The 22,465-nt window shown below is 51.8% G+C and overlaps 3 protein-coding genes across 12 annotated transcripts in view; all 3 read right to left on the bottom strand.

The window, feature by feature from the left end:
* The window catches only part of NHEJ1 (non-homologous end joining factor 1), a 78,441-nt gene extending 70,869 nt beyond the window's left edge, over positions 1-7,572 (bottom strand). Inside the window, exons 1-3 of one of the 7 annotated variants that reach the window (XM_040640470.1) lie at positions 7,438-7,572; positions 5,276-5,536; positions 4,195-4,407 (exon numbers count right to left, since the gene is read on the bottom strand). In XM_040640470.1, the coding sequence (XP_040496404.1) occupies positions 4,195-4,407; positions 5,276-5,452 (390 nt within the window). In that variant the 5' untranslated portion in view covers positions 5,453-5,536; positions 7,438-7,572. Of the gene's footprint in view, positions 1-4,194; positions 4,408-5,275; positions 5,540-7,105; positions 7,306-7,437 lie in introns of those variants that run through there. The other 6 variants (XM_008690452.2, XM_008690455.2, XM_008690454.2 and 3 more) reach the window with 6 other exon arrangements.
* A 336-nt stretch (positions 7,573-7,908) lies between these two features.
* SLC23A3 (solute carrier family 23 member 3) lies at positions 7,909-15,626 on the bottom strand. Of its 2 annotated transcripts, XM_008690457.2 has the most exons (12): positions 14,976-15,626; positions 14,683-14,840; positions 14,439-14,536; positions 14,154-14,227; positions 13,751-13,932; positions 13,309-13,432; positions 13,040-13,154; positions 11,847-12,100; positions 11,003-11,108; positions 10,527-10,694; positions 9,218-9,313; positions 7,909-9,123 (listed from the first exon to the last, which is right to left on the bottom strand). In XM_008690457.2, the coding sequence occupies exons 1-12, from the start codon at positions 15,144-15,146 to the stop codon at positions 8,834-8,836; spliced, it is 1,836 nt and encodes a 611-aa protein (XP_008688679.1). In that variant the 5' UTR covers positions 15,147-15,626; the 3' UTR covers positions 7,909-8,833. The 2 variants fall into 2 exon arrangements, with proteins under 2 accessions (XP_008688679.1, XP_040496392.1); XM_040640458.1 differs by lacking the exon at positions 11,847-12,100 and having other exon boundaries at positions 13,040-13,089; positions 13,310-13,401.
* A 1,237-nt stretch (positions 15,627-16,863) lies between these two features.
* On the bottom strand, positions 16,864-22,423 carry CNPPD1 (cyclin Pas1/PHO80 domain containing 1). Of its 3 annotated transcripts, none has more exons than XM_040640435.1 (9): positions 22,072-22,423; positions 21,092-21,179; positions 20,537-20,645; positions 19,920-20,001; positions 19,635-19,755; positions 19,421-19,549; positions 18,762-18,823; positions 18,283-18,400; positions 16,864-18,072 (listed from the first exon to the last, which is right to left on the bottom strand). In XM_040640435.1, the coding sequence occupies exons 2-9, from the start codon at positions 21,158-21,160 to the stop codon at positions 17,527-17,529; spliced, it is 1,236 nt and encodes a 411-aa protein (XP_040496369.1). In that variant the 5' UTR covers positions 21,161-21,179; positions 22,072-22,423; the 3' UTR covers positions 16,864-17,526. The 3 variants fall into 3 exon arrangements, with proteins under 3 accessions (XP_040496369.1, XP_040496366.1, XP_040496374.1); XM_040640432.1 differs by lacking the exon at positions 22,072-22,423 and adding an exon at positions 21,409-21,471; XM_040640440.1 differs by lacking the exon at positions 22,072-22,423 and adding an exon at positions 21,414-21,432.
* Between the last annotated feature and the right edge of the window lie 42 nt (positions 22,424-22,465).

Raw genomic sequence — 22,465 nt, 5'->3', positions numbered from 1 at the left:
CGATGTCTGCAGATTTCCCATCGAGGGGCGCCTGAGTGGCTCAATCGTTAAGCGTCTGCCTTCGGCTCAGGTCATGATCCAAGGATCCGGGGATCGAGCCCCAACATCGGGCTCCCTGCTCTGCGGGGAGCCTGCTTCTCCTTTTGCCTGCTGCTCTGCCTGCTTGTGCTCTCTCTCCGCCAAATAAATAAGTAAATAAAATCTTAAAAAAAAAAAAGATTTCTCATTGAAATGTTGACAAGTCAGAGGCAGGAGAGCAGAATGGCAGTTACCAATCCCGAGATGAATTCTATCAGGTTTGGATACAGTGACAAGGGCAAAAGACTGGGAATTCTATCTAGATTCTAGCCCTGGCTCTGAGAGCACCCAGACATGACAACGGCTTAATCCCAAGCACTCTCGTGGTCCTTATCTTTTTCAAGGAAAAATTCAGGAGTCGGAGTATTTGCTCTCAAAGGTCCACAATAATGCTGAAGTTAAGTAATACTATGTATGTTCTTATCTTTAATCCCCAGGACTCCACAGTAAGGTTGGGACTGGTACCTCCACTTTACAGATGATGACACCCAGCCTCGTAAAAATGCAATGACTTATCCAAGGTAATACAAAGAGTGGAAGTGGTGGAGCTGAGTTACAAAGTCAGTCCTGCCGGCTCCAAAGCCGGTGGGCTCTTCCTGCCACAAAAAAGCTTTTGGCTGTGACTCCTAGAAATTATAAAATGGCCAGCTTTGAAAGTCAAAATATGGAATATCAAGAATCACATGAAGAAAAGAAATTACATCAGGTACTAGGAACGACACCAAAGAATTACATCAGGTACTAGGAAGAAGAGTGAGGACGAGGAAGGACGAAGGAAGCTGGCTGGAAACGGAAATGGGCTAGAAAGCAGAGACCCGAGGCTTTCGCTACCCCGTGCCGTCCCACACTGCCTGGAGAACTTAGTGTGGACACACCGCGCACCGTACTCTGGAAGACAGGCTGGCATCATGTGAGCAAGATTAAAGGTACAAATATTCCTTAAAAAGAAAAAAAAAGTTTGTTTATTTATTTCTTTCAGCCATCTCCATACCCGATGTGGGGCTCAAACTTACCACCCCGAGATCAAGAGTCACGCGTTCTTCCGACTGAGCCAGCCAGGCACCCCCAAATATCCCCTGATTCAGCTATTCCATTGCTAGGAATTTACTCATACATTTACACTTAGGAAAAATAAATACAAGGATAGTCACTACGTGTAATAACAAAAGAATGGAAACAACTTAGGTAGCATGTCAATTAAATACATGTTGACATATGCATCAAATAAAACTCTACGTTACCAGTAAAGAATATTAAGGCAGATCTAAATAAATTACTATGAATGGTTTCTAAGTTCTATAATTAGGTGAAAAGAGCTACCATGCTGCCATTTGTGAAAAGGCATATATACTCCAAATACCCAGATGGGTATTTGACTGTGTTAGCATATACATACTTACATATATACAAACCCATATATACAAACCTACGTACAGCTTTCTTGAAGAATGCACAAGAAGATGGTATTTGTAGTTGCTTTAAAGAAGGAGAATGAGGGACTAGAGAGAGGAGTAGAAGGACCTATTTTTTCCACTCTAGACCCTTCTTCAATGCTATTTGGAATGTTTGCCTTTTGCATGAATTACACATTGAAAAAAATGAAATAAAAACTATCACAAGAATGAGTAACAAACAAACATTATGACTGTGTGACCTCACAGACACACACACGAGGCTGAAATAGTATCCGCCTACATCCTTGACCGTGTCCGCTGGCTCTAACTTTTTCCCTGTAAGGCTTCCTCGGGCTCAGGGGTTTCCCTGGCCTGGTGTTCTTTTTTTCATAGTAAGTGTTTTATTTTACGTTAAAGCCTAATTGTTCGACTGCTCAATGTTCACTTCTCCCTGTGGCCAACCAAGACTCATTCCACTCCAAACACTGATGCTTCTTTTCTTACTGCAGCTGCCCAATCAGAGGAATTTGCCTAGAATGGCAAGGTTTCCCTTTACATATTATTTTCAATTATAATATCATTATATAAGTGTTCTTCATTATTTTGGAGAAAAACAAAACAAAACAAAACAAAACTATTAGAGCCCATCAGCCTCCTAGGAGAACTACCTTCTCGATCTCACTATTGTGAATTTCTAAGGCTATGTGATGCAAAGTGAGACTAGGCTATTGCTAGGATTTCCCTGGGGCAGCCCAAAGGCTTTGGGCCCAGACACGCATTATTGAGGGAACAGTGCCCCCTGGTGTTACTTAGAAAAAGTTACAGGGTTTTGAACAAAAGAGGACGAGGAAGACTACCTAAAGAAGGATGGAAAATTTCACAAAAAACTCAATTAAAATCAACAGATATGAAAACTATTATCTGCTAAATACTGTTTATGGACCTTAGAAATTCAGAGATGAATGAGAAGTAGTTCTCCAAGCACTCAAGTCCGGCTTTACTGAGTTCCAGATCAAAAACCCACCAGAGAGGGGCGCCTGGGTGGCACAGCGGTTAAGCATCTGCCTTCAGCTCAGGGCGTGATCCTGGCGTTGTGGGATCGAGCCCCACATCAGGCTCCTCCACTATGAGCCTGCTTCTTCCTCTCCCACTCCCCCTGCTTGTGTTCCCTCTCTCGCTGGCTGTCTCTATCTCTGTCAAATAAATAAATAAAATCTTAAAAAAAAAAAAAAACCCACCAGAGAACAGTTTCTCAAAAACACTTTGTTCCATCCACCCTGTAGATACCAAAACATCACATCATCTCCAGAAAACTAAAGAGGAAGGGATATAGGAAATGATGCCCACTTGTCTTCAGGTCCTTCTGCTAATAAACCTACACCCTGTGGCCTCCCATAGAAGACCCCAGCCTCTAATGCTACTGACGGAGACAAGCTCTGTTTATATAAAAGGGTGGAAAGGACCAGTGGCAGTAATTCCTGCAAACAAGTTCATACTGTTTACTATCAAACTAGTTTCTAATAAAAGCTCTGGGGGCCTAGTAAGCTACAAGCGAGCAGAGACCATTACCCTCCTAGTCCCTGAAAATGGGCTCTCGAATCAGACCTACCTGGAAGTAAAATTTCAGCTCATTCACTGATAAGTTAGATGACTTTGGACAAATTGCCTTCAGTCTCAGCTTCCTCTCTGAAAACAGGGAGCAATACTACTCATCTTGCAGGACAGTCGTGAGGATTCAGTGACAGGAAATGTTCAGAAAGGTACCTAACGTTGGTACATACTCTATCCTGTTGCCAGACTGCTCTTAATAAATTACAAACTGGATCACGTTAAACCCCTGCTTAAAGTTTTTCAGTGAATCCCTGTTGCCTTTGGGATAAAATCCAAACTCATTAGAATCCCTCAAAATCCGGCCACTGTCTACCTCATTTCCCACAACGCCCTGCAGTTGTGAAATTCCCCCACTTGCCCCCCACTTATACATCTCCCCGCCTCTCAAAATGCACTCTAGCCTAGAATGATCTCTTGGTCTTCTCCCAATTAGTTCCTACTCATCTTCAAAACTCAGCTCAGAAACTATCTCTTCAGTGGGGCACCTGGGTGACTTTAAGGGTTCGACTCTTGATTTCAGCTCAGGTCATGATCTCAGGGTTGTGAGACTGAGCCCCATGTGGGGCTCCCTGTTGGGGGCATAGAGCCTGGTTAAGATTCACTCTCTCCTTCTCCCTCTGCCCCTCCCACCTCGTCTCTCCCCATCTCTAAAAAACAAAAACAAACAAACAACAACAAAAACCTCTCTCTTCAAAAAGGTTTTTCAGACCTTTAATCATCCTGAGATTACCTCAATCAAAGAATTTACCATACTTTATCCTGTTCCTTGTCTGTCTGTCTTCTCACTAGATTACAAACTCCTGGAATAGGCTATATTGTTTTAGATCTGGACACCCAACAATTAGCCCATAGTAGATGCTTAATAAATAATAAATAAAGTGATGAATAAAGACACCCAATAAAGCAGGTAAACCAAAACTTTGCCAGTTCCCTTTGCAAAGAAAGGACGTACCAGTCAAGAATCCATTCTGCCTTCTGTCTAGTCAAGGAAAGTTTTCCAAATGAAGAAGAATTTCAAACGGAGTCCACAAAAAAAAATAACAGCGTCTGAAGATTCATCTCAAAGCAGCTGACATTCCCCTTCCCCACTCCACATTTGAATTACACTCACCAGGGAAGGGCTAGCTATGATGCAGTGGAAATTCCAATAAAATGGGAGACCAGAGAGCTCACTCCGCACCCGCAATATCAGTGCCTCGGCCGCACGATCGCAGACAAAGGTAGCTTTGCTGGGACAAGCACTGTCCTTCAACAACGGGCGAAGCAGATCGTCCAAATGACAGAGGAAAGCCGCAGGTGGGGCAGTCAGGCGCCTGTTCAGCTCCTGACAAGACAAGAGGAGTTGTAGGAAGTAAGGGTACCAAAAGGAAACGGACTCCCCCTAAGTTAGGGCAAAGGAAAACTCTGGCTAACATGAAGACATTGGGCTTGAGAGGAAGGGAAGACAAAAACAGGGGACCAGGAAAGAAGAAAACAAAAAGAGAGAGCGATTGGCCTACTTCACAATCCTACCTTGTACTGTATGCAGTGCAAAAACTAACACACAGACCATGCTATGGAAAAATCCCGGTTGGGGGGGCGCCTGGCTGGCTCAGATGGTTAAGCATCTGCCTTGGGCTCAGGTCATGATCCCAGGGACCTGGGATGGATTCCCTCCTTGGGCTCCCTGCTCAGTGGGGAGTCTGTTTCTCCGTCTGCCCTCCCCCCCCCCACTAGTTCTCTCTAACAAATAAATAAAATAAAAAAGAGAAAGAAAGTTGGGGCGCCTGGATGGCGCAGTCGTTAAGCGTCTGCCTTTGACTCAGGGCGTGATCCCGGCATTCTGGGATCGAGCCCCACATCAGGCTCCTCCGCTATGAGCCTGCTTCTTCCTCTCCCACTCCCCCTGCTTGTGTTCCCTCTCTCGCTGGCTGTCTCTCTGTCAAATAAATAAATAAGATCTTTTAAAAAAGAGAGAAAGAAAGAAAGAAAGAAAGAAAGAAAGAAAGAAAGAAAGAAAGAAAGAAAGAAAAGATCGGTCTCAGGGGTTTAAGTAGAAGGCAGGATATTGGTTGGAATTGTCTCAATCTGATTCCACCTCCCTTGGCAACCTACAGGCCAGCAAGCTGGCTGATGTGAATGTAACCTGACTTCCACTAAGACAGAAATTATATCCACTACCGCTCTGCAGCAGTACCTCTCTTCACGCTTACCTTGGCCCGATGGCTGACCACACCAGTATCCACCTGTTCATGCCACACGTGCTGAAGATCTGAAACCAGCAAGGCATACCCCTGCTTGGTAATATACGCCTTGGCCAAGAGGGAGTTCTCAGCAAGTTGTAGCCAGGCCCACGGCTGCATCAACAGGCCTTTCTCCAGCTCCTCCATCTGCAGACAGGGTACTGCAGACCTGGGGACGGGGGCACCGCACAAACAGTTCTACAGCAAATAAGTGTTGTGAAGGACTCCTCCCTACTAAGACAGAAGGCATGGATTTACATTTTGCCCCCCCAACACACACAGACACACAACATATTCTCTAAATGTTTAATAAACATAGATATATACATTCCCAAAGACAGGGGTTCTTAATCTAGAGTCTATGCAGGTGAATCCTCTGAAATTATAGGCAAAATCTGTGCATATGTGCAGATAGCCATTGGGGAGGAAGAGGTCCACAGCTATGTCAAATTCTCAAAGGGAACAATGACACACAAATAAAGAGCTAACAAACTCTATGTCCAGAAACAGACAAAAAAGCCCCACATCCCATTTCGAGAACCTGGATGACTAAGACATTATAAACACAAGGAGCAGCATTTCACAGAGATAGAAACAATTAACTTCTGCTTCACTCATTCCCCCCCCCCCATGTATCCCTAACCCAAAGTACTGCCATCGATGACATCATGCCCCACCGTACACCCTGGAATTCCTGGAAACCAACATTTCTAGTTCAACAACTAAATTTGTAGCCTTAACCTAGTAGGTGTTCAATAATTACGGCTATTTTACCTGAAGTTTGATCATTTTTCCTGTAGAGGGGCAAGTGATACAATTTCCTTCATTATTTCAGTCTATAAATACAAGGTGAAGTGAGGGGACCGCCTTAGAATATAAAGACAATAATGAAATGCCTTGGATTTCATTCACACGTTAACACGGTCTGTTCCTCCAGTCATTTCCATCACAATCTAAGCCGTCGCTCTTCCAACCATAACCTAGCCTTTTGAGTGTGGCCTTGTAACAAAACTTAACTTGTACAGTCAGTCGGTGGGTGAAAAGTAAATATATATTGCAATTTTTCTTTTGCAGCAGCAGCCTCAAAACCTTGCGTTTGGAGAATGGGACCTCAGTCGCTTCCCACGTGCTGCTCCCACGGGGAGGAGGTCTTGGAATGATTAAGCTAGCCCTCACTAGAATTCCACAGCGCCGAAGGTCACAAATGCAAGGGAACAAGTGAAGCCGGCCCTTCTATCCCGTGTAGGGACTCCGCAGTGCGTCCTGTGAGAGTGCCCTGAATTGGGTTGATTATCCTGGCCCATCACTTCAAAAAGCCTGGGGGCTCAAAACCCTCAAACTGTATGGTTGGTTTTTTTGTCCTGTTTGGGGGGCGGGCGAGGAATTTAAAATATGCTCAGGATCAACAGGCCCCATAGGAAGATCTGAAACATTCAGCACCAGACCTGGCGTTGGCTGTTCCCACCAAGCGCGTCCTGTTGAGTCCAGAGCCTCTGTATCTCATTTTTCCCCCCTTCAAGGCCACCTTTAACCGTCACGTTAACTAGATTCACCCGTTCATTAGGCTTGAATGAAGCGGGAGAGCGCCGAGGGCCAAAAGGAGGTCGCCCGAGAACCCGGGTCTGCATCGAGTCCCGCCCCTCGGCTGAGCCCCTCTCTCGGCGCAGTTCCCCCATCATCCTGCAGAGAGCAGCAAGGCCCCAGCCACAGTCCGGGGTGGGCCACGCCCCGTCCCTCTGGTGGGGACCAACCCTCGCTCGCTTTACCACAGCCCCACCCCGGGAGCCCCGCCTGGCGTACTTTCCATCCGCCCTCGCTGCGGGGGCCTTTGCTGTCAGCCTTCGACAGCACTGGCTGCGCCCAGACGCGGCTCAGGACCCCTGGGGGTAACAAGCCGACCACCCGCCGCTTTGTAGCACCAAGGAGCCCGCCAACGAGTAGCCTCACAAACCCAGCCTCGCCGCCGGAAGGCGGGTTGCGCACGCGCGGCGCACGCGCCCCGCCCACCCCGCCGAGGCCTGCTACAGCTCCCGGGCCGCGCACCCGTGCCTGCTCGCCCGCAGGGTCCCAGCGGCCCCTCGCCTCTCGCCCCGGCCCGGCCCCGGCCCGGATTCGAACCCCACGCCACCTACCGTGAGCGGCCGGGAAAGCTCCCACCTTCCCCGCAGCGGGCTGGCCCGCGCAAACCGAAAAGCCTAGAGTGGAGGCCTTTCGGGACAGAAGGGCGGAGCCTAGGCCCGACGTGGGCGGGGCATCTGGGCCCTCCGAGCTGTTGGAAGGAGCTCTCAGAGCTGGGGGGCCGCGGCGCCCTGGGGAGCGGGAGAGGGCTGGGCGATCCGCTGCTAGGGAGGTGGGGTGGTAGTGGCACCCCTCGGAGTGGCGTTGGCGGAGTAGAAAGGATGCCACAGGAGGTGTGGGAAAGGGGTCTCCGGGTTTGGCCTTGTCAAACTCAGGTCACTTCCTTCCCCTACCTGTCCAACCGCTTGTTTTGTTTTGTTTTAAATAAAATGAGGAGGGGCACCTGCCTGGTTCAGTCGGTTAAGCGTCTGCCTTCAGCTCAGGTCATGATCTCAGGGTCTGGGGATCCAGCCCCCTGTTGGGGCTTCTTGCTCAGCAGGGAGTCTGCTTCTCCCTCTCCCTCTGCCCTTCCCCCGCAAATAGATAAAATCTTAAAAATAAATAATTACAATGAGGAGATTGAACTTCACTAGATAGTCTCTCTGGTTCTCACCAACACTCAAATTGCTTCCAAGAGGATTCTTCCATGTATAAATCCCATGATCTGACCTCATTCTTTCTCTCTCCTGTCTCATTTCCCCTTCCATTTAGCCCCATATTTATGTTCCATCACCACGGAGAAACTTGAAATCCCTCAACTCATTTTCTGCTTTGCACAATTTATGGTTTTGCTCCGGCTTCATACCTGAGCTTGAAATATTTTCCCCATCCGCTTTCCACAAGCAAAAATCCTCCTCTTGTCAAGGCCAGCCTTGGTGCTGCTTCTTTCATAAAGCCTTTGTTTGCCACTATCCACAATCAGAATTAAATATTTCTTCCTTTTTGCTCCCATAGCATTGTTTGAATCTTTATTATAGACTGCCTTTTGCCTTAGATTTTAGTTAGTAATTACACAGGTCTTTTTAAATGGTAGGTGCCTTAAGAGGGCAGGGACCCTGTCTTATCCGTATCTGCAGTTCCAAAACCTTGCACATGGGAAGCCTTCAATAAATATTTGTTAAGTGAACGCTGGGGTTTGACCATAGAGAGTTGACATGCAGAATTTCATTCATTCAATCATGGCCCACTAAACCATGGCCCCTGCCTGAAACAGTTAGGCCTAATTAAGAGAAGGAAAGGCAACACACCTATTGGGAAATGAGACCCTTAGGTGGGCCCATTTCTCACACACATACACACACATGCATGTGCACACATTCTTCCTAAGAGAAATCAGAACCTGGGAGCTGACTCTCCAGCAAGCTGGGAGATAGGGTAAACTAACCAGGACGGGAGCAGGAGTCCTAGTAATCACTGGGACCCAAGTTCTCTGCTAGACTCAGGACACTGCTCCCCAAAGCCAGGCAACAAGTCGGCTGTCTCTCCTGGCTCAGAGGGCCCTCCTTCCTCATTCCCAGGGTCTTCAGGCAGCGGGCAGAGGCAACGAAGGAGTTGAGGGATGTAGGGACGCAAGTTTTGGATGGGGAAAGGAAGCTCATACTCTTTGGCAGCCTTCTCCCTAGACTTCTGAGGCAGCCAAGCCTCTTGGGCAGTGAAAGGAGATGGCAGCCCTTGACCTAAGCCTCGCTCAAGCCTTGTACCTGCAAAAGAAAGGTTGGTCAGGCCACTGCCCCACCCAGGGAGTGAGAACATCCTGGCTACTCCCCACTGTGCTGGGGCCTGGCCTCAACTTACCAGGGATGGTGTTCTCTAAGAGGAAGCCCAAGAGTCCCGCCAGGAAGATGGGCTCTGTGAGCAGCGAGCGCAGCAACACATCCAAGAGGCTCCAGCCTGCAGAGGGTTGGGGCCAGGCGGGAGGGAAACTCTGATCCTATGTAGGGTCAATGAGTCCTGTATTTCTATACCTAAATCTAAGTCTTGGGCTAAGGATGGATCTTTCTTAATTGTTATCTCATCTTCCCCCACACCTTTGTTCCCCTACTCTCTGTTTCCCCCACCCAGGCCCTTCCCACAAGATCCCAGACCATCATCCTGTCTTCTGAGTAGCCACATGCCCTCCAGATATGTTTTGGTAGTTCCAGGCTCTGGAAAGTTTAGTATTAAAAGCCCCAACCATGGGGTGCCTGGGTGTCTCAGTTGGTTAAGTGGCTGAATCTTGGTTTTGGCTCAGGTTGTGATCTCAGGGTCCTGGGATCAAGCCCGCATCAGGCTCCCTGTTCAGTGGGGAGTCTGCTTGAGGAAATCTCTCTCTTTCTCTCTCTCTCTCTCTCTCTCTCCCTCTGCCCCTCTCCCTGCTAGCACCCTCTCTCTAAAATAAAAATAAAAAAATAGCCCCAACCTTACTTCCCACTTCTCACCTTCTATGCTCTCGCCTGGTTTTCTCAGCCTCAGTACTACTGACATTTTGGACCAGATAACTGTTTGAGGGGGCCTGTCCTGTGCATGTAAAGCAGCACCCCTCTACCCACTAAATGGCAATAACAATTCCCTCGTCTGTTGGTAACAACCAAAAATGTCTCTGGATATTGCTGAATATTCCCTGTTGGGTGCCACTGCTATTAGGTAGGCCGCACTAACAAGCTAAGGTATTTGCTGCTCCTGGAAATACCCTATGACTTCCTACTTCTAGGTCGTTGTTTATGATGGCTCCCCCACCGGAAATGAGCTTCCTCTCCCTTAAATATGTTCAAATCTTACCATCCTTCAAACCAGCTCACTGTTACTGTCTCCATCAAACAACTTGGATCATCTCAAACAGAAACTCTCACCACCGAGCACCGCAGCTCCTTATCTGAACTGAACCTCTCCTGTTATGTTTGCACGTATCTTATTTCTTTTACTGGACTCTAACATCTGGAGGCATCTTTGTATCCCAAGGGGCTAGTCTGGTACTCAATAAATATTTTCTAAACGAATAGATGAACTATTTACACCAAAGCCCGGAAAAGGGCATGGGACCTGGAGTCCAGAGAGCCCCAAGCCTCCAGTCCTTGCTTTCCCAGTTCTGTCCAGCTCCTCTTCCCATCCCTCCCCCTCCTCCCACCTGTGCTCAGCAGGACCGGGGCTTCCCGAAGCCATCTTGGCAGCAGCAGGGCCATGAAAATGGAGAAGCCCACAATGAAGACATTCCGCCCCGAGTCAATGTCAGCCAGGTGGAAGCTGGAGAATCCGGTAGACAGAACCACGGCCTGGGTCACCCCAAGCACCCCACCTGTCTCGTAGGGAAGTAATCAAGGGGGTTGGGAAGGGCTGTCATAGCAGGGAGGATTGCAGGGTGGGGCACATGGTGATGGAGACAGACAACGAAAAGGCTCATTTTCCAATTATGCCAGAAGCCCAGGAAAGAGGCCAAGATGTTGGGCTGAGGAAAATGAGGGCAGTGGACACACGCAGCTATCCATATGTCAGGGGGGGCTGTTCAGAAAGACAGGGTGCCAGCCACAAGCAACCAGTTGGGCCATCCTCAGGGATGGGGGGGAGTGCGGATTCAATACCAGCCCTGCTGATATGTCCACTCACCAAGCACAGGCAGCGGGATGGCGGTGAGGAGCTGGGCCAGCCTCGGGGAGAGCCCAAGCCCCACGCAGAGCAGCCCCACCAAGTACGCCACTCTCCGAGAGCCAGCCTAGGAGAAGGGAGATGCTAGAAAACACGGCCACCTCCTCGACTCTCCAAGGGTTCTGCCGGGCTGGCCCCTTCTCATCATGTGACCCTTTCAAGAAGTACTCTACCTGAAGGCTCCTCCTTTTCTCAACCACTACCCCACGACCACCCTGCTTTGTTTTCTTTCTCTTTTTTAAAGATTTTATTTTTAATTTTTACCTGCTTTGTTTTCTTAATCGCACTTAACACTCTGAAATTATCTTACTTTTTTCCTTTTTTTAAAAGATTTTATTTATTTGTTCGTTAGAGAGAGAGTGTGTGTGTACAAGCAGGCACAGTGGCAGGCAGAGGCAGAGGGAGAAGCAGAGTCCCCGCTGAGCAGGACACCTGATGCAGGACTGGATCTCAGGACCCTGGGACCATGACCTGAGCGGAAGGCAGACGCTTAACCAACTGAGTCACCCAGGTGTCCCTATCTTACTCTGTTCCTTGAATTGTCTGCCTCTCCCTTTCTGAAGTGCCCAAGAGAGCAGAGACTTTATATGACTTGATCTCACCGGACCCCCAGCCCAGGCACTGTGCCTGAGCCATAGAAGGAATAGTGTCTTTCTCACGCTCCTAGCCCCTTATCATCTCTAGGCACCTCCCTAAGTGAGATCGTTGATATGGAGTGCCCGACAGAATGCTGGACACAGTCAGTGTGAGTTTCTTCCCCTCTCCCACACCTCCAGCTCCCCTGCCCCCGCCCCCATCCACATACCTGGAGAAGACTCACGGTGGCCACATTGGGGAAGCTGGAGGCAGTGCCCATAGGGCTCCCCAACAGCCCGGCCAGCACGCTCCCCAGACCCTCCAGGCTCAGCCCTCGACTGCAGGCATGGGGAGGTGGGGACGGCCATTGCAGCAGCCGGCCACACAGGGCATAACAGCCCAGGGAGCTGGCAGAGGCTGCCAAAGCCATGGAGATGCCTGCAGCCAGAGCCCTGGGTGTCAGCAAGGGCCAGTTCCACTCAGCTGGGGAGGGAGAAAGAGCCACATTGGGGCCAGACTCAAGTCTGGAGGATGCCCCTGCCTCCAAAGTTCTGTGCCACAAGAATCCTCGAGAGCCCACTGTCTTTGAAGATAACTTCTTGGGACAAAACCAACAAACTCAGGATAAAGACTCATCCCTTTACCATGGTCTACAAGACTGCATCTCTCACCACACTCTGCTTCACTCCCTTCACTCCAGATACACTGGCCTTCTTTCAGGCCCTTGTACTTGCTGTATGGCTGGCTACCACAGGGCCTTTGCATGTGCTGTTCTCCCTGCCTAGAATGCTCTTCTCCCTTGCCTTCACCCTGTTAGCGCCTCCTCATCTCTCACATCTCAGCTCAAAGATCACTTCCTCAAGAATACTTTTCTGGATCTCTCTGATAAAGTCCGATTCTCCATTATAAGCTGTCACTATACAATGTACCCTCCCACTGTTACACTTACTACCTGCAATGTTACGTTTACTTGGGTGACTAATTAGTATCTGCATTCCCCAGCAGATATAGCTTCATGAGTATAGGTACTCTGTCATATTGATCACCATGTCCCCTCTCACATGCCCAGCACAAAGTCAGCACTCAACAGACCTTTATTAAATTGATGAATAAACAACTTTTGTACACAATGCCTCAAAAGCAATTTTTATACGTAGGTCCCTGACTCAAATGCCTGTAGGGAGGTGGCACCAATGTGTAAATTGGGTAAGGAGTATCAACAGGGAGTGGTGGGCTTGCAGATGTCTCTTAACACTCAAAACACCTGTGATAAGGGCTGCCCCTCAAAATTGGCAACTTCTCTTCCCTGTGTGTTTTGAGAAAACACAGGACTTAACTCAGAAATGAAATTCACTCAATCTTGAGTCCAAAGAAATAGACCCTTTATTTGAGCAGAGTTTGGAAGACGAAGAGCAGACCTACCTGGGTGAGGCAGCCAGACCCATGGCGCCTCAGGGGAGGCAGACAGTTCCAGGGGGTTGACACGCAGACCCAGAAGGGCAGAGATGATCCACACACAGGCCACTGGCATCAGCACCTGAGGGGCAAGACTGAGACAGGAAAGGACCCCTCCCCCAGAACCTTCCAAGCCAGCCTTCCAGCGGTAGACAGAAGCCAAAAGGTAGCAGGCTGAGCAAGCATTCTAGGTCAGTCTGTCTCCCCTCAACTGCCCTGCCCAGACCCCAACATACCGAGAGGAGCCGGAAGACAGGAATGGGAGTGTGAGGGGAAGAGTTTGAAGCTGGTCTCCAGGGGCAGGGGGGTAACTGGCAGGAGCCCAAGTGCTGAGAACAGACCACCATGAGCAGGATAAGCCTAGGAGAGAGAAGGAGCTTTAGGAGCAAGAGGAAGCAGGCATCCTGTGGGGGGTAAAGGAGGTAGGAGTGGCAGAATTCCCTAAAAGGGGTCCCAGAGAAGAGAGGAAGGAGAATAACTTGGTGTGGGGGAGAGGGGGCAGCGGGAGCGCAAAGGCAGGGAGACCAAATGAATCCAGCAAAAATCCTGGATTCCAAATCCACAAAGGATGGGCCCTGCTCAGATGGCAGCTGAATTGGGTAGGGTCAGCTGCTCTGCCCTCCCCCAGGCCCACACAGCCCACTGGTCACCACCCCACGCCTCGCAGAACTTACGTACAGCAAGGCCAGTCCCCAGTGAGTAGAGCAGAAGAGGGCCACCTCCCTGTGGGCAGACAGCCCTGCCACCACCAGGCTAGGGGCCAGCACCAGAGGCCCACAGTGGGGGAACAAATGGCCAGGACCCCCCAACAGTCCCAGGGTGCCCTGCAGCAGCCCGGATACCACCACGGCCCCGGACACCTGGAGGAGCCGAGAAAAGGACAAAGAGGAAGCATTCTGCTCAAGGAGTTGACCTCAGCCTGGACTTCTAAATGAATTCCGAATTCCGGGGGGTGGGGGGGCCTGCCCCAGCTCCTTCCCCCAGACCATCTCGGTAGCCACCAACGGGAAACAGGAAACACGAACCTCCTCTATCCTGGCACCACCTCCAGCCCTCCTGCTCGCCATCCCCAGGCACTCACCTCTCTGAGAGAAGTGTTCCAGAGTGTCAAGCCATGGCAGCCAGGCCCCCCGCACAGGCGCAGCGCAAGGGAGGCTGGGAAAAGTTGGGGGCGTGGAGAGGAGAGAGGTAAGTGGGACAGAACCCCTTTGTTCTACAGTCCTAGCTGGTGCTCAGCACAGCTCCAAGACCCCACAGCCTAGCAGGTCCCATCACTGCCCACTCTCAATCCTGCACCCACCTATGCCTGGAGGCTCCGACTGGCACCCCACCCCACCCTCACCCCTTGCCCTTGCTCTGTGCTCACAGTTTCCAGGTGTCTGGATGGCCAGAGGTAGCTTCTGGCTGGTCAGCACCAGAGCAGGGACAAGGAACTCTAAGGATGGAGCCTGGACAAGAGGGAGCCTGTAGGAACAGCAGCCCTGGCAGGTCTGGAAACGTGTGGCAGCCAGAAGGACTCCTCAGGCCTCTCCTACACTCACACGACTACACACACACCTACACACACACACCCAGGACCCGCCCCCTTCTCTCCAGGGAATTCCCCTCACCTGCTGCCTATCCAGATTTGCAAGGTGGTAGACACACCGCACGAAAAGAAGCTGGAGGCCAAGAGCTGGGCAGGGGAGTATGAGAGCTCTCCCGGGGGCAGATTTTGAAGCAGGAGCAGGTGGGAGGCACAGAGCAGAGAAGCCAGGACCAAGGTATGCTGCAGGGGGAGGAATGGGAAGGGCAGTCTTCAGAAAAGGATGGAAATATCTATTTCCAGAGGGTTTCTCATGCCACGCCTACTCCCCCCAAATACCCCTTCATCCAGCACCAACTCCTGCACCTCTGCTCCTACCTGTAGAGCCAGAAGACAGCTGAGGCCCCAGGGAGGAGGCCCACACTGAGAGGCCCAAGGGTGAGAGGGGGGATTTTGGACAGCAGGTGGCTGCAGTGGTGGCAGGGGAACCAGGGCATCCTGGGGGCCCATGGCTTGGAGTTGGATGGGATGGGAGGATGATCGGCTCATGCTGCCCTGCTTTCTTCTTGTCTTGGTTGCCCTGGGCCAGAGTTAAGTAGAGAGTGTAAGAGGTCAGAGTTTAGATGAAGTTAGCCGCCTGGAGTGGGGAGGGAGTAGAGGGGTCAGTGAAGCGGAGCGAAGGGATGAGGGATTTGGGGCAGGACAGGCCCTTTCACCTTTGCCCAGCTCTTGTGCAAATTCCATCACCCATTAACTGGGGAGCCACGTTCTGGACCCCTCCCCCCAAGAATCTCCATCTAGATCCCCTGTTCCATGCTCTGCAAAGCAGGATGAGTGGGGTGGGAAGACTCATAAAATATCCCGGGGAGGTTTTACTGTGTTTCCCTTCTCACCACTAGCATTTGGAAAAATCGCTTTTAGCCCAGTTTTCAACATTTTCGAGGTCCAGCCCCCAGGGCTGCCTGGGAAGGAAGTGCATGAGTAATTATCCGTCCATAGTGCATGGGAACAGCGACCACGACTCCACATGATTTCCTCACTGTAACAGAGAGGAGAAATGAAGGTGATTGATGATACCAAGTATTTCACACGTGAAAGCTTGGGCCCAGCTAAACAAGAAGGCAATGTAGTCCACTGCCCACCGCGTACGTAGGATTACCGTGGACGCGGCAGCTACAATGCCAACTGAGACTGCTGCTTTCCTGGCAACTCATGGGCCACAAGCAGCGCCGCCGTTGGTGACCTGCTGTTCCAAAATAATGAGCCGGTTTTTGGCAGAGTGCTGAACAAAGCAAAGTCCGGTTTTAATTTACACGTAGGTACATTCCTGGCAAACGGAGTCTTCTTCAAAATGTGCAAAAACGATTTCATGTTTACGTGTTAAAAAGTTCTGATAAACGGGCTTTTCATACACATGATGTCCAGTGGGTCATTCGAAAGTTGTCTTGGGAATGCTTCATCACAAGGGAGGGGCCTCAAGATTTTCAGGTTGCTCAGCTAAATGCCCGAGGCATCCTTTCAAAAATGTTTGCCTCCAAGAAAATGCCCCATGTTTCCAGAGTGCCCTTTAGGGGGCAGTGCTACCTGTCCCAAATATGCTCAGTCCAGGTGCCAGAAAGGTTTTCCTTCTTCCAGTGATAACCCGCCCTGGACTTGTCTTAACACCAACTACCACTATGTGTCAGACCAGACTCAAAGTCGGGATAGAGAGGTGTCCTTGGAGCTTGCCCAGGACACTTGCCTTGACCTCTCAGGATCCACAAGGATAGGCCCCCCCAGAACTTGTGACAGACAGGCATGATAGAGTCACCGTCTGTGCCCCACAGCACCCAAGTCAAGCAGCACTAGGGACCCCAGGGTGCTGGGAGAAGGGATGAGGGTAAGTTTGAAATGGGAGTCTATAACCATCCAACAGGGAAGTTCTTTATTTTTTTTAAGGTTTATTTTAGAAAGAGCGCACATATATGCTTGAGCAGGGGAGGGCAGAGGGACAGCGCGAGAATCTCAAGCAGATTCCCCACTTAGCATGGAGCCCGACGCAGGACTCAATCTCATGAGCCTGAGATCATGACCTGAGTCTAAACCAAGAGTCGAATGCCCAACCCACTGAGCCACCCAGGTGCCCCTCAAACAACAGGGAAGTTCTAAAATGGGGCTCCGGGAGAATGAGTTGCAAGATGACGGACTCAGGTAGTAGAAAGGCTTAGAATCCAGATATTGGGGGGGGGGGATTCTTCCAGGGCCACCAAAGAAAGAATGCAGGCCATGCAACTGAAACTGTTTATTGAAACCTCAGTTCTACAAAAGCGTGAAAAACCCAGATACAAAGCGGTGGCCAGAGCGGCCTGTGAAGAGAACACCCAGGAGAACTGGAAGAGAAGGAAGCCCAGGGCAAGGTATTAAGAAGAGATTGGAAGACAAAAGGTCAAGGCTGAAGGTCCCAGCAGTCCCTGGCTCCTTTAGGATGCGTGTGGTGAGGGTTTCCCACCTTCCCTCGGCAGATCGCACCTTGGCCCTATCCGTCCCTGGCTCTCCTGCTTCAGGAACATCATACAGGCCCCCAGTCAATGTCCCCTCCCTCCCTCACCCCACTTTCCCCCTTCCATCCTAGGGACCTCAAAAGCAAAAGTCTAGAACCCAGGGAGGTAGAGAGACGGGGCTTCTCCTCTGGCTGGCTGTCACACGGCCCTGGTCACCAAGCTGAAGCTTCCCCTGGTACCATCACTGCCATGGCCAAGCAGCCAGCCACTGAGGTCTAGGAGAGTGAGTGCCCTTCAGTCTTCTGCCCCACAACCCCTTAAGCTCCATCACCTAGGAGGACTGGGACCAGCCAAGGACCCATAGAGGTAGAGAGGATCTAAATCAAGCTTTGCCCCTCCAGGTTCTCAGGGACTCCCAGATCCTCTTAATGGATTCCTTGGAGGCCTGCCTAGCCTGGGAAAATGAAAGACTTGAGACGGGCTAGCTCCATGACACTGAAAAGGGAACATTGCTGGGGCTGGGGTAGCAGGGGGGGCATTGGGCTCCAGGGCCAGGGTGGAGCCAGGCCATGGGAGTGGAATCCAGGTTTGGGGGGCCCAGTGAGGACTGTATGGTTGGAGTGGTGGCAGGCGTGACAGCTTGGGGAGTCTCTCCGGAGCTTCTGGCAAAGAGGACAGTTCTGGAGAAGAGTGGGAGGGGCAGGAGGGTCTGGGGGAGGCAATGGTGGAGGAGTCAGTGAGGCCAGGAGACTGCCCCAGAGTGAACGCAGCCCTGTGTCACCTTCTAGGCCACTAGAGACATTAACAGGACATGGCAGGCACTGTGGCACGGAAGAAAGTATGCAGGGTTCCAAGAGGCACCTGGAGGCCAGTCCGAGGTCTGGGGGGCCTGGTGAGGGGCTGCAGGACAGCCCTAAGGACTGGTGAATTATGGCCACTGAGGCCACCGCCAGGGCCACACTGCTCACATATGCCATAGCTAACAGGCAGGACAGCTGCGGGAGAGAAGGGAAGAAGAGTCAGTGTCCAAACACCCTTCCCCCAAAACCTGCTTCTGTCTTTAACACACCCACCCCGTCTGTTCAAGTCAGAGCTCTCTATCACCATCTACTCTCATACCCCATCTCCTGAGGCCGTCAGCATTTGCTCAGCCTGCTCCACACACCAGCCCACTCCCGGCCCCTCTCCTTCGCAACCCTCCTCACCTTTGCCAGGCGCTGGCAGAGGGAGCCCAGGGCCAACTGCCAGGCCGGCTGCTCCAGCAGCACACACAGGTCTGTGTAGGTGTACCAGCCCCGCCGCCGTCCCTGCTGCTCAGCCACACTGTTGGCAGGGGAGAAAGACAGAGAGCCTCTATGACTCTCCTGCGGCTGGCCCAGTGGCAGCCTCACTCCCCTGGGGACCCACCAGGACACACCGGGTAACTTGTTACACAGCAAATCCCCAGGCTAGCTGTTGACCCATGAGCTGAGGATAAGCCCGAGATCTGTATTTTAAATAAGCCCCTCCCACCCTCCAGGGTGATCACCAAGAAGACGGACAAGCTTAGGAACCAGTACCTCGGACAGTTCCCTTTCCTGCTCTCCTCCCTCCCCCCAGTTACACAGACCCTCCTCTCTACTTCTTAGGATTTAGATCTAATCCCCCAAATCCCTTTACCCCTCTCCCCAACTCTAGAACCTACCTGCTCTCCAGCCAGCTCAGCACCTCAAAGATCTCCCGAGGGTCAGTGTAGAGACGCCAATCCTATGGGCGGGAAGACAAGGGCACAGAGCAGGCTCAGATACGAGCCATAATCACTTAACAACCAGGACCATGGCACCACCTACAAGCCCGGCTCCGGCAGACGCTGACTTGGCACCTACGACGTGCCACATACCGTCCCAAGAGCTTTTACACATTAACTCACTTGACACCACATTATCTGGTTTCATAGTACACTCTCCGTTAAGGGCAAAGAGAGAAAATAATCCTAAGAATGGTCCACGCACATACGGAGCTCAGAGTCATAAGGCAGAGAAAGTCGGGATGCAAATAATCAGAACCCCGTGAGATAAGCACTGACTCAGAGTGTAATGTGTAGGGCCTGAAAGAATTGGGGGGGCGGGGGGTGGGAGACGGCAGCGGCTGCTCGATCTCTGGCCTCACCATGCCAGGAACCTCCAAAGGCTATGGTTGGTCCAGGAGGGCTGAGAAGGGAAGCCACTAATAAGGAAAGATACAAGGGGAAGAGGCAAAAAGAGAAACAAAGAAACTACAGAACGCTGGTACAGAAGAGCAAAGGAGGAAAGGAACATAACGAGGGCTCAGAGAACCTCAGTGAGAGATGGAAGAGCTACCCACCATGGCACTCAGGAAGCCCCGCTCCAGGGCGTTGAGAGTGGGCACGGCCACGCCCCCTGCAGCTCCCCATTCATCGTTGAAGACCTCCTCCTCCTCCCCTTCATCGTAGAGGTACTTACTGGCCACCATCTGCGGAGGAGCCAGGAGTGGTGTCGGAACAGCTGGCACCCAGCTCCTGGCTCACCAGGGAGATGAAGGGGAGGGGGCGTCCTACCATGGAGATCAGGAACAAGTCAGAGGATGACACGTGCTGTAGGTAGTCTGGGTTTCGATGCCGGAGCCGCTCGATGTACACCAGAGCAAGCATCATAGCACACGGGGAGATGCATGCCTCCCTGCGGGATGGAAAGCATCACTAATTAACCCCAAGGGTCTTTCCGCTCTTACTACTCTTTTGATGCTCATCCCTGTGTCCTTACATCTTCTCTTTAGAGATAACCATCGCCCTTTCTCTAGGGCCCAAACACACTCATCCTGTCCCCCTCAATTCCAGGCTCACCGGGACACGTGAGCTACGTATTTCTTCTGGAGTCGGCGAATAGGGCTGGGGGCTGCCTTCTGGAGCAGTTCCACGGCAATGTCTGCAGGAGGCAAAAGGAAAGCAGAGTAGGCAAACAACTCCTCCCTCACCACCCCGCCCCCACGCACACCTAGTTCCCACTGCTATCAGCAGAAAACTCAGATCTGTATTATCTGAGGCCTTAGGGACAGGACCACAGTAACAAAACAGATCAAATTCTCCCATGTTGAGACAAAAAGCCCATTCCACATTTGAATTTCAGCTCCTTCCAGCAGGGAAGGCTTATTTCCGAGTCACCTGAAATTACCTAGATTCATCTTTCGCCCTGCTCATCTGAGAAATAAACACACCTTGTGAATTTGGGATACGTATACGTGTCTCATACACAAATCAAGAGTGATACAAATTCATAACACAGCAATGTTTTCTACTCATCTGGACTGGAAAATGTAAAATGGAAACCAGGTCCTTATACCAGGTACCAGTAAGTTAGCTATGACCAGACAGTGTAGCTCGTGGTGTACACACCTCATTTTGGTGACTGCTAACAAACCCCATATTCAGGCTTCCCACTTGTCCAATCACACAACACTAACCTGCCACGGGGCTGGAGAGTTCCTCCAAGCTGCAGTCAGCTTCCCAGTCCCAGCCATAGTAGAGTCTCCTTCGGATCCGAGCACTCAGTTTCTGGTGTCCGGGGAGGAACTGAAACCGCAGGTGGTGGAGGGTGAAGGGTAGGGAAGGCAACGGTGGACATCCTGGCTCCAGGGTGGAAGTGCGGTGCGGGGCACCAGGCTCACCTCACTGCTAGTGGGGCCCATGCCCCATCCCGCCCCGTTCATCCCGCCAATGGCAGCCTACCTACGGTGGGGGTGGAGGAGCCGGAATCCTCCGCCACTAACTGCTCCCCAGGGGAGTTCCTCCGAGAAGGTCCCGGGTTGGCTAACCCTACCTCCATTCCTCTGTCGCGCGGCTCTCCCTCAGGGCCCAAGGAGCCAGGGCCTCGAGTAAGCAAGCCTCGAGCGGCTGCCGCCTGGCTTCCGCACAGAGCCGTCAGGCGAACCGGCGGCCCGGCTCGGGTCCCCAAGGGAGCGCCCGCGGTCCCGGCTCAAGCACCGGGAAGCCGCGGAAGGGGCGGGCCGCGCTCTCACCGTGAAGTCCTGGAAGCCGGTGAGGGAGAAGGTGCCTTCTTCGTCCAGCAGGAGCCCGGCCAGGTCCATCACGCCGCCACTCGCCGCCCTGCGAACGTGGAAGGGAACGCGCGGTAAGGGAGCTGCGGGGCCCTCGCCTGCCCGCCGTCCTCCCCAGCTCAGAACGCCGCCTTGGCCAGCGCAGCCCCCTGTCCTCGCGCCGGTGGCGACAGGCGGGGCCGGGCTGGCGGGCGCCTCTTCCTGTTCCGCCCCGGGCGGGGCTCCGGGCTCCGAGATCCGGGCTCCGGGGGCGGGCAGAGGGGGCCCGGGGAGCTCACCTCACCTAGTGGAGAGAAGACCCGGCTGCCAGGCGCAGGCAGCCAGTCTGCCCCGTCGCGCGTCCGCCCCGCGTTTATTAGCCGCGGGGGTGTCGCCAGCGAGTCAGCGCCCGGCACTTCCTGCCACCCGCTGGGCCCAGCCGCCAGCCCCGACCAACACGGAGGAGCCGGGCTCGCCTTCCTCCTGGTTGCCCCGAGCCCGGGCGAGTCCCAGACCTAAGCCCCAGCGTGCCCTCGTCTGGGTAATGGGGACAATTCCCAGAGGACCACGCCATACTGAGGATGCACGAGCCCGGCAGACCTTTTCGTACCAATGTAGATGATAAATGGCAGTAAAACCAAGATGCAGGACAACGAGTGGCTGCCAAATGTTTTGAAAAGATACGCACACAGAACAACGTACATACACAAAACATGGGAAAGAATACAGAAAAAACTTAACAGTGGGTGCACTGTGGTCAAGGTGGCTGGGAACTTTTTGCTGCATACCTTCCGTTCAGTAGTTTGAATTCTAAACCCAATTACGTATTTTGTGCGTTTACTGCAGAAATTAAATGATCACAAAGGGCCATGAAGAGCCTGGTACGTTGTAAGCCTCCATAAATGGTATTAATATGCCCCCCCAAATAAACAACATCTAAACGGTTCTATTTTTAAACTCACCCCGCAACCCCTATCTCCTGTTTGAGCAAGAGATTGGAAAGAGTTCCGATACGTGCTGGCAGTAAAGTTTACGGAAGGGGATGAGAAGGAAACAACTTTTCTAACTAGGTGAAGCTGTTTTTGAGTCGGTCGAGTCACGCGCTGGTGTTTGTTTATTCGCTGAGGGGAGGAAACTGGGAGGACCAGTAAGTCATGGGCTGAGTAATGGAACGGCCGCCGCCCTTCCCGAGCAGAAGCAGATCCTACCCGGGACCCTGGGCATTTGGAAGTCCACTCCCTACCCCTTCGGTCTGCATCACACCGCGAGTACCGACTCCCTAGCTACCCTGCCTACATAGGGAGAAAAAAACGGGCTGGAGTGCGGAAACGCGGAGATACTGTGCTTCGGTCCCGC

This window comes from Ursus maritimus, unplaced genomic scaffold (genome assembly GCF_017311325.1).
Source record: "Ursus maritimus isolate PB19 unplaced genomic scaffold, ASM1731132v1 scaffold_1, whole genome shotgun sequence".
In the NCBI taxonomy this organism is placed as follows: Eukaryota; Metazoa; Chordata; class Mammalia; order Carnivora; family Ursidae; genus Ursus; species Ursus maritimus.
Note: the sequence above shows the minus strand (reverse complement) of the source record. Positions and strands in the feature narration are given on the sequence as shown.

Coding starts and splice junctions, on each gene's coding strand:
- SLC23A3 (XM_008690457.2), bottom strand. CDS start 15,146: ATGAGCCGATCATCCTCCCATCCCATCCAACTCCAAGCCATGGGCCCC. Junction 13,933..14,153: donor GGAACACTTCTCTCAGAGAG/GTGAGTGCCTGG, acceptor CGGCTCCTCCAG/GTGTCCGGGGCCGTGGTGGT. Junction 13,433..13,750: donor CACTGGGGACTGGCCTTGCT/GTACGTAAGTTC, acceptor TCTCTCTCCTAG/GCTTATCCTGCTCATGGTGG.
- CNPPD1 (XM_040640435.1), bottom strand. CDS start 21,160: ATGGACCTGGCCGGGCTCCTGCTGGACGAAGAAGGCACCTTCTCCCTC. Junction 20,646..21,091: donor CCGGCTTCCAGGACTTCACG/GTGAGAGCGCGG, acceptor CTGCGGTTTCAG/TTCCTCCCCGGACACCAGAA. Junction 19,756..19,919: donor TACGTAGCTCACGTGTCCCG/GTGAGCCTGGAA, acceptor TCCATCCCGCAG/GGAGGCATGCATCTCCCCGT.